Source organism: Ascaphus truei, chromosome 9, assembly GCF_040206685.1.
Source record: "Ascaphus truei isolate aAscTru1 chromosome 9, aAscTru1.hap1, whole genome shotgun sequence".
Classification (NCBI taxonomy): domain Eukaryota; kingdom Metazoa; phylum Chordata; class Amphibia; order Anura; family Ascaphidae; genus Ascaphus; species Ascaphus truei.
Genome location: NC_134491.1, coordinates 26,733,317 through 26,744,152, shown reverse-complemented (window position 1 = coordinate 26,744,152; position 10,836 = coordinate 26,733,317). Strand labels below are relative to the sequence as shown.

Sequence of the window (10,836 nt, the reverse complement as noted above, 5' to 3'; positions counted from 1 at the left end):
AGAGAGAGGGCGAGGGAGAGAGGGGGGAGAGAGAGAAGGTGGGGGGGGAGAGAGACAGAGAAGGTGTGGGGGGAAAGAGAGAGAGAAGGTGTGGGGGGAGAGAGGGCGGGGGGGAGGGAAAGAGAGGGCAGGGGAGAGAGGGCGGGGGGGAGAGAGGTTAGGGGGAGAGAGAGGGTGGGGAGAGAGAGGGCGGGGAGAGAGAGAGAGGGTGGGAGGGGAGAGAGAGGAAGAGGGGTAGAGAGAGGAAGAGGGGTAGAGAGAGGAAGGGGGGGAGAGAAAGGAAGGGGGTGAGAGAGGTAAGGGGGGAGGAGACAGAGAGGGGGGGGAAGAAAGAGTAGAAGGGAGAGCGAAACGGGGGAACGAGAAAGGCGGGAGGAGAAGCAGGCGAGAGAGTGAGAGAGGAGTGGGAGAAATAGGAAGGTGGGGGGAGAGAGAGAGGAAGGTGGGGGAGAGAGAGGAAGGTGGGGAGAGAGAGAGGAAGGTGGGGGAGAGAGAGGAAGGTGGGGAGAGAGAGAGAGAGGGCGGGGGAAAGAGGAAGGGGGAGAGAAAGGAAGGGGAGGGAAGGAAAAGGTGGGAAGAGAAGAAGGGGTGAGAGAGTGGGAGGAGGGAGGTGAGGGTAGAGAGAGATGAGAGAGAGAGAGAGAGAGAGAGAGAGAGAGAGAGAGAGAGAGAGAGAGAGAGAGAGAGAGAGAGAGAGGAGAGAGAGAGAGAGAGAGAGAGAGAGAGAGGAAGGGGATGAGAGAGAGAGGAAGGGGGGAGAGAGAGAGGAAGGCGGTGAGAGAGAGGAATGGCGGGAGAGGGGGAGGAAGGGGAGGGTTGAGAGGACAGGGAGGGAGAGAGGAAAGGGGAGAGAGAGGAAAGGGGGAGGGAGGAAAGGGGGAGAGAGAGGAAGGGGGGAGAGAGAGGAAGGGGGAGAGGAAAGGGGGCGGAGAGAGGAAGGGGGGAGAGAGGAAAGGGGGGAGAGAGGAAAGGGGGGAGAGAGGAAAGGGGAGAGAGAGAGAGAGGAAAGGGGGGAGAGAGAGAGGAAGGGGGAGAGAGGGAGGGGGGAGAGAGGAAGGGGGGGGAGAGGAAGGCGGGAGAGAGGAAAGGGGGGGGGGGGAGAGAGGAAAGGGGGGAGAGAGGACAGGGGGGGAGAGAGGACAGGGGGAGAGAGCGGAAGGGGGGAGAGGAAAGGGGGCGGAGAGAGGAAAGGGGGAGAGAGAGGAAGGGGGGAGAGAGGAAGGGGGAAGAGAGGAAGGGGGGGAGAGAGAGGAAGGTGGGGGATGGAGAGAGAAGGCGGGGGGAGAGGAAGGGGGGAAAGAGAAAGGTGGGAGGAGAAGAAGGGGTGAGAGAGTGGGAGGTGAGGGGAGAGAGAGGGGGGGGAGAGAGAGAGAGAGAGAGGGAAGTGGGGGGAGAGAAGGTGGGTGGGGAGAGAGGGAGATGGGGAGGTGGTGGGGATGGAAGGAGTGGTATGGGGGGAGAGAGAGGACGGGGGGAGAGAGACATGGAGGTGGGGGGAGAGAGACATGGAGGTGGGGGGAGAGAGGGGGACGTGGGGGGCAGAGAGAGACATGGAGGTGGGGGGGAGAGAGAGGGGGACGTGGGGGGGCAGAGAGAGACGTGGAGGTGGGGGTGAGAGAGAGGGGGACGTGGAGGGGAGAGAGACGTGGAGGTGGAGGGGGGGGGGAAGAGAGGAGAGGTGATTTATGAATAATTTAATTCATACAGAAATAAGGATCCCCCAAATTCTCTGCTTCTCTTACCTCTGAATTTTTTGGGGGGGCTCTCCAGGTCCCCTGCGGCCGGCTCCACAACACACCTGTCATCTACCAACCTGTCGGTGAGAAAAGAGGTGGTCTGGTCAGTGAGGTGCTGGTCTTTGTCGTGGGAGATATATAGGATATAGATAAAGACTAAAGACATATACACATATACACACACATATACACATATACACATATACACACACATATACACACACATATACACACACATATACACATATACACACACATATGCACATATACACACACATATACACATATACACACACATATACACACACATATACACACACATATACACACACATATACACATATACACACACATAAGCACATATACACACACATATACACACACATATACACATATACACACACATATGCACATATACACACACATATACACACACATATGCACATATACACACACATATACACACACATATGCACATATACACACACATATACACACACATATACACATATACACACACATATACACACACATACACACACATATACACATATACACACACATATACACATATACACACACATATACACATATACACACACACACACACACACATATACACACACATATACATGCCCACACGTCTTCAAACTTCTCATAGCTAAACCAAATAAAAATACCACTTGTGGTGCATTTACATGTCTAGACAAATAAGAAAAATGCTGCACAACTCAAAATATAGACAAAAAAATGATAGTTACCGGTGCTCCAGTGTTTGTACGAAAGCCTGTGATCAGTCCTGAACAGATGATAATAGGAACAAAGGGCACAACGGGTTTAGAATATCCAAACTCATTTATTGAGCCAACACTGAGTTTGGATATTCTAAGTCCATTGTGCCCTTTGTTCCTTTCAGCATTTACATGTCTAACACAGGCCTGCATCCCTCACTTTCCCCATTATCTCTGAGCATACAATGCTTCTACTGCAGCCAGGGATTCTGGGTAACGACATGCAAAACAGCGCAGTGTCACTATTTACTTCTTATTCGTGTTAACTATAAAATCTGTAATGTAGTGCACTGGTGTGCGGGCGGGCGGGCACACGGCGCTGTGCGTGCACGTGGCGCGCACGTTTCATTTGTATGTTGCCAGCGGTTGACGTGCGCAGCTAGGGGACATGGCTCTGACGTCACAGCGTTAGGCCGCGCTGCGATTGGCTCGCGGCGCCATGTGACGCGGCAACAGCGCGAAAATACAATTTTCTTGTATTTTCTCTGGTCTGCCGCGCCGCTGCTCACGGCCGTGCGCAACGTCTTGACTGCATCAACGTCAGCCTCCCACAGTCAATTATCATTGACGCGCGCACGGTAACGCACGCGCACTATATTACAGACCTAAGAGTATGCCTGCCATAAGCTTATAGGGGTCCATGTTAAAATGGATAAGAAGCAACGAGTTATCCACTGTGAGTGCTCATTTGCATATCATTACCCAGAATCCCTGGCGGCAGTAGACGCATTGTATGCTAAGAGATAATGTGAATGGTAGGTTATATCTAAACCAGAAGCATATATATTAAAGCAATGTATACACACACACACACACACACACACACCTGGCCTTTTTATAAAGTGACTTGATGCCTCCTCTGCAATCCAGTTTAGATTGCTAGTTCTTTGGGTAAAGGATTTCTAATCCTACACACATTGTATGCCAAGGCCTAAACATGTAAATAAACACGCGTGCACCTGCATGTTTATTAAGGGACCGGTCTGGATAGGGCGTGATATCCATCTCCGCCCTGCAGCTGTACAGAAAGGCAGAGACTGTTAGGGGGAGGGAGGTTAATTCATCGGACAATCCTAAACATTGGAAGAACATCTCGTTAGCAGAAAGACCAGGAACTCTACGGGGCCTATTCAGGTAGCTTTGATAAGTGAGTTAACGCTTTCCAAGCGATTTTGCACGTGCAGCAATTGAGAAAGCTTCGATAATATGTCAAAATCGCTTGGAAATGGCTTAACAAGTGTTAGGACTCTGGCTAAGGCATACGGTAGCTCCAAAAATGCCGAAACGTGCATTTTTTTTGCCAGTAACTGCTATTCAAGTAGCTTCAATAGGTGCATCACACCTTAAATCCACACGTTCAGATCTCGCCACCCATCGGATTCGCGGTGTACATTGGAAGGAGACAAATGTATTGTTACTACATAGGATTGAAGCCGGGAGTCTCCGGTGCTGACCCGCATTAATTTCAGCTCCGGAAACCCCTTGCTTCATTCGTATGTAATAAAAATACATTTACAGCGGAGCTTCATTACCTTAGTAGCTAACCGCTAACGGTAACGAAGGCGTTAAATAGCAGTGACCGGTTTGTTGGTGGTAGAGGGGGTGGGTGAAGCTTGTAGTAGCCCAGGGTGGGTGGTTAGGCCTCCGGGAAGGGTTTTGGGAGGGGTTAATTACCTTACCGGTTAGGCCTTGACCCCGCTGCCTACTACAGCGTCCGCTGTGGCGGATGCTGCACGGACGAGAGCCCTCCCCTCAATGGCGCCGGGCCCGCTGCGAGGGGGGGCCGCAGCGCTGGGGCGAGAGCTGCTCCTGCTCTCAATGGAATTGAGAGCAGGGCTCGCGTCGAGCGATACGGCACGCCCCCGGCGGTTCAGCCAATGAGGGCGAACCTGCCGGGTGATGTCATGGCCGCGCCCCCGTCATTCCCCCACCACGCCCCCCCCGGTCTCTCTTCCTGCAGTGAGCTGCAGACCAGGTAATCGGCTGCACGCGCCGCCAATCTCGCGGGCGCGCGTTGCAGCGGAGATACCGGGGCCTTAGCCTTAGCCGCTAAGGTAATGTCCTGTTTTTAATATAAATGACATAGTATTGAAGCACGGGGTCTCAGGACCTGAAGCACATTCATTTCAGGTCTGGGGACCCCCTGCTTCCCGAGTTACAGGCCTCCGTATAGGGTGCCGTTATCTATTGCAAGTTTAATTCTCTTGCGTTGCGTTACCAGGAGATTTAAACTTGCAGGAGATACCGGCACCGCAAGGCCTGTAACTCGGGAAGCAGGGGGTCCCCGGACCTGAAATTAACGCGGTTCAGGTCCGGAGATCCCCTGCTTCCATACTATGTCATTTAAATTAAAATAAAAACAGCACTGTCGCCTGTAAGGGATGTGCAGGGAGATGCAGCTCTCTCTGTGCAGGGAGATCGCCTGTAAGAGATGTGCAGGGAGATTCAGCTCTCTCTCTGTGCAGGGAGATCGCCTGTAAGAGATGTGCAGGGAGATGCAGCTCTCTCTGTGCAGGGAGATCGTCGGTAAGAGATGTGCAGGGAGATGCAGCTCTCTCTGTGCAGGGAGATCGCCTGTAAGAGATGTGCAGGGAGATTCAGCTCTCTCTCTGTGCAGGGAGATCGCCTGTAAGAGATGTGCAGGGAGATGCAGCTCTCTCTGTGCAGGGAGATCGCCTGTAAGATATGTGCAGGGAGATGCAGCTCTCTCTGTGCAGGGAGATCGCCTGTAAGAGATGTGCAGGGAGATGCAGCTCTCTCTGTGCAGGGAGATCGCCTGTAAGAGATGTGCAGGGAGATTCAGCTCTCTCTCTGTGCAGGGAGATCGCCTGTAAGAGCTGTGCAGGGAGATGCCGCTCTCTCTGTGCAGGGAGATCGCCTGTAAGAGCTGTGCAGGGAGATTCAGCTCTCTCTCTGTGCAGGGAAATCGCCTGTAAGAGCTGTGCAGGGAGATTCAGCTCTCTCTCTGTGCAGGGAAATCGCCTGTAAGAGCTGTGCAGGGAGATGCAGCTCTCTCTGTGCAGGGAGATCGCCTGTAAGAGATGTGCTGGGAGATTCAGCTCTCTCTCTGTGCAGGGAAATCGCCTGTAAGAGATGTGCAGGGAGATGCAGCTCTCTCTGTGCAGGGAGATCGCCTGTAAGAGCTGTGCAGGGAGATTCAGCTCTCTCTCTGTGCAGGGAGATCGCCTGTAAGGCCACGTCCATAGAAGGACAGGCCCCGCTGAGCCGTGCGGACGCTCCGCGTTGAGCCCCTGCATCCTCAATGAGGATGCCTTGAGAGGGGGCTCACGCGAGCGTCCGCAGGCGTGCTGAGGCGCTGGATTTTTCAGCCGACAGCCAAAGCTGTTTCTCAGCGCGCTGTCGGCTGAAAACATCCAATCAGCGCGGAGCAGCGTCAACGTCACGGCGCCGTGACGTTTACGTCGGTGCGTCGCGGGCAATTGGCCCAGCGACGTCACTGCCCCGCCTCCCTCAGTCTCCCCCCGCCTCCGATCACGCCCGCTGGCTAACCCGATCGATATGGCAGTGATCTTATCGGAGCCACCTGTCTAGGCTGCTAAGAATTCAGTATTGCCACGGGCTAGGGGTGTCACCGTGACACAAACAGCAGGGGAGGTACGGTAAGGGACATGGCGTCTGCCAATCCCTGGTAGGGTGACATAGGGACACAGCTACAGTATGGGACATTGTAAGTGACTTCACCTAAGCTCATCCCTGGTTCCCTCTGGCAGTGACAAAAAAGGACATCTCTCCCGACCCCCTATCTTTCTCTGCAGGAGACAGGAATGTTGTTACCCTTCTGTGTGGGGCTTAATTCTAGAGAGATACACCCTATCATTATAGAGAGCAGCGTGTTTATTATCAGTACAGTATATAGAGATACACAGCATCAGTATACAGTGTAGCGTGATCATTATCGGCATAGATACTCTGTATCATTATACAGCACAGCATGCTCATTATCAATGAATAGAGATTCTCAGCATCGTTATACAGTGTGACATGTTCATTAACAGTGTAGTAGTGCAGATCCTTAGAATAATTATACAGTACGGCGTGTTCATTAACAAGGTATAGATACCCTTCATCATTATACAGCACAGCATGGTCATTATCAGTGTATAGAAGTACTCAGCATCATTATACAGCGCTGTATATACACCTGCAGTAGGTTGGTCCAGTTAAACAGGACTGACCTGTATCTCCAGGGGGGGAGGGAGGGAAAGACAATTGACCTGCAGGAGCATGGGAAGCACGTGGGGAGGAGTATATATCAGTCATCATAAGCCCTTGTCAATCCCCTGTGGGATGAAGGCCTCCCCAGTGGCCACCTGTAGGTATATAGGTGTACATAATATATATATATATATATATATATATATATATATATATATATATACACAGAGAGAGCAAATGGAAATATATATATATATAGGTATATTGAATTACACTACAGCACGTGCGCTCTCGCTTTTTGTTTTGCATGTGTATGTATAATATATATATATATTCACACAAATACGCCATCCCCTCTCTCTCCCATGGCTCCCAGCACCGCACCCTCTGCGCTTACTGTGCAGTGCGCTAACCAAACATTACCGGATTATTCAGTGTTTACTCAGTGTGCGCCCGCACTGCAGGGAGAACGTCTTACACCTAACCCCCCACCCCCACCCCCCATGCACGCATGCCAGCTAGCTATTTCTCTACTAATCCCACACATGAAGCCTCCTCTACTGACCCACCTAAACATACATAGTACCATTCACTATTCCTTACTGTGTCCCCCTTAAACACAGCATCTCTGCTATTCCTGTACTGACCCCCTCACCCACAGCAGCTGCTATTATTTTACTGACGCCATACACAAACACACACACACACACACACACACACACACACACACACACACACACACTACAGCCCTCTACTATTCCTCTACTGATCCCATACCTACACACTACGCCGTATTGCTATTCCTACCCCTCCCCCCAGCATTCTCTGTTCCTGTACTGACGCCCTCACACACAGGAGCTGCTATTACTCTACTGACCCCATACACTAGTCTCTGCTATTCCTCTACTGAGCCCACACACGCTCTGCACCACTGTAGTATTCTTCTAATGACCCCAGACACAGACTGAACACCTCTGCTATTCGTCTACTGACCGCACAAACGTATGCACAGCACCCTCTGCTATGCCTGTACTGACCCGCACACACCGTATCGGCTGATCTCTTTATATATATATATATATATACACACACACACACACACACACATAACCATACACATACACACATACTACAGCCCACTACTATTCGTCTACTGACCCCCCACACTGCACCTCTCTGCTCTTCCTCTAATGAACCCCCCACACACACAGATGTCACCACGCCTTGCTATTCCCCTACTGACCCCACAAAACATATGCATAGCACCCTCTGCAATTCCTGTACTGACACCGCTACTATTCCGGTGGTGACACTCACCCCAGGGTGCTGATGAAGCCGCACACTGTCCCCTCCGCATACAGAGATACGATGTCTCCAATGTGCAGAAAGCTCGACATCTCGTTCATTGTATCCAGCTTCTCTGGGGTCTTTACTTGCAAGGGTCCTGTGCGGGCGGATCACGTTGAGGGGTCTGTGCAGGGGGGAGCGGGCATCACTCTGACCCGCTCTGTCTCCTGTCTCGTTAGATCTGCCTCTTTCTGTTTCTGACTGCCTCGTGATATGTCACTTTCTGTCTCGGACTGTCTCGTTAGATCTGTCTCTGACTATTTTGTGATGTTTCTTTCTGTCTCGGACTGTCTCGTTAGATCTGCCTCTTTCTGTTTCTGACTGTCTCGTGATATGTCACTTTCTGTCTCGGACTGTCTCGTTAGATCTGTCTCTGACTATCTTGCAATAAGTCTCTTTCTGTCTCTGATCCGGTCTCCTTAGATCTGTCTCTTTTTGTCTCTGTCTAACTGTCTCGTTTTATCGACTTCTTTCTCTCTGACGGTCTTGTTATGTCTGTCTTGTTATGCCTATTTTTGTTTTTATATATATATATACATATATATATGTCTCTGATTCTCTGTTCCTCCGTCTCTTCTTTATTACTCTACTACTCTATCACTTTGTAGCAGTCTCAGTTTCTCAGTCTCTCAGTCTCACTCCACCTCTTTCCCCCTCTGATGGTGTCTCTGTCGCTCTGTCCCTTATCAGACTGTTCCACCTCCTCTCTCTTTTTTTACCTGTACATAACCAGGAAGTTTTCGTCAATGCAAATACAGTACTCATGTAATGCAGACACACCCCTGCACTCTAAGCGCACAGCACTCGTTAACTCATTCTGTCCCTGCAGACAGCCGTGCCCTTTCTATGTGCATATCCATGGGGTACTTGTGTGCGGGTGTGTGGGTGTTAGTTTGTGTGTAGATACATACATGTATCTGTGTGTATATATATATATATATATATATATTTTTTTTTTACATTTGCATATATATATAAATCTGTGTGTATATATATATATATATATATATATTTATATATATATATATATATATATATATATATCACTCCACTGACATCTGGAACTCGTCTCAATGCACAGGAGATGGAGGGATGTGCAAGGGAAGGAATTAGGCACTCACAGGTCTTATCACAGTACGGAAGATAATGTAGTCCCTGCTAAATGTTTTGGTTCTCACCTGAGCGTTTGTCAAGATTAAAGGGCCTATGTACTGACAAATGCAAGTGTTAAAAAGTAATACCACCTTCAGAAAATGTGAGTGCTGAGTGCAGAGGTCGTTATGTGACTTCAGACGTATGACACATGGTGTGGTTTCCAGAGAATTCGGACGCATTGCGTCATGTTAAACGCCTGTCTGATTGATGCAGTTTAAATGAAAACAGAACCATTTGTATTCTTTTATTTAGAACTAGTGTTAGAAAATATCAATGATTAGCACAATATTATTTATAACAGCCTTATTGTGAAAATAATACTTTTTTTTAACTTTTATAATTAAACAACTCTGCTGTGTGAAGTACATTTTGTTGTTGATATATATATAGCAACATTCTGCGCCACGTTGAATTTGGCGGGCAATTGACACAGAGACTAGGTCTGTACGCCAAGCGCCGACCGTGCAGCTCTCTGATGAAGGGGCCCTGACATGGCTCAGAAATGTTGGATACCTATGGATTAAATACCCTTTTTTCCCCATCTTCCTGTAGTGCTGTGCCTCCTTCCCTGGTCATTTGATTTTGGTGAAGTATCATACATATATATACAGTATATATACAGTATATATATATATATATATATATATATATACTGTGTATATATATGTATGTATATATGTATATATATATATATATATACATATATATATATATATATATATATATCATTAATGATCATCAAGGTGATCAAAATACCAGCACAGGGAGTAGAAGAAAAAAGTGTTTCATCCTGAAGAAGGTCCACCTGGGACCGAAACATCGGGATATGTCTGCATGATGGACTGAATAAACACCTTTTTCTTCTACTCCCTGTGCTGGTCTTTTGATCACCCTGGTGATCAATAATGACTTCTATTTTTTACCTTTCCCCTTTTTGTTACATGCATAGGAAGCAGGGGTCTCTGGAACTGAACTGAGTTAATTTCAGGTCTGGAGATCCCATTGGCTCCTTACCGAGGAAGAAAAAACTGTCACCCATCGCGGCTTTCCTATTGGCCAGTGGGAGGCATGGGATTTAAACCTCCAAGATGTACCGGCGGCAGCTTCCCTGCTAAGTATCTCGGGAAGCAGGGGTTTCCCCGGAGCTGAAATAAACCCATCTCCAGGGACCCCCTGCTTCCAATACATGCAGCTGCGGATTTTCAGATCAGACACCGCTAGGCAATTACCTGGTGCCGCCATCCGTACTCTTCGAAATCACAGCATCAAATGACGCTGCAACGTCACCAATTCAACGGCACACAGCGTCTTGTTGCCATAGCAACGCGACGTCATGTTACGTAGAGTTGCCATGGCAGCAAGGCGCCGTGTGCGTGTGATGTAGCGTCATTTGGCGCTGCAGAAAGAAGGCGGAGGCAGCAGGAAGGCGGAGGCGGCAGCAGGTAAGGAACTTCTCATCAGGCAGCGCGGCCGCTGTGTAAATTTTGCCGCCCTTGGCCCGGGCCTAATAGGAAATGCGCCACTGAACACGTTAAAACAAAAAAGGGGCGGGGGCCCAGAGGGAACTGCTACTTTAATTACCAGCCGAGCTTTGCCTTCAAATATCAGCATTTCCCAGCATCCTTTGCTAG

General features: G+C 49.3%; 1 protein-coding gene across 1 annotated transcript in view; it reads right to left on the bottom strand.

The window, feature by feature from the left end:
• The window catches only part of ITPR3 (inositol 1,4,5-trisphosphate receptor type 3), an 84,273-nt gene extending 73,826 nt beyond the window's left edge, over positions 1-10,447 (bottom strand). The window contains exons 1-3 of the mRNA XM_075615390.1: positions 10,435-10,447; positions 8,021-8,147; positions 1,743-1,813 (exon numbers count right to left, since the gene is read on the bottom strand). Coding sequence (XP_075471505.1) covers positions 1,743-1,813; positions 8,021-8,147; positions 10,435-10,447 — 211 coding nt within the window. The remainder of the gene's footprint in view (positions 1-1,742; positions 1,814-8,020; positions 8,148-10,434) is intronic.
• Positions 10,448-10,836: the final 389 nt, after the last annotated feature.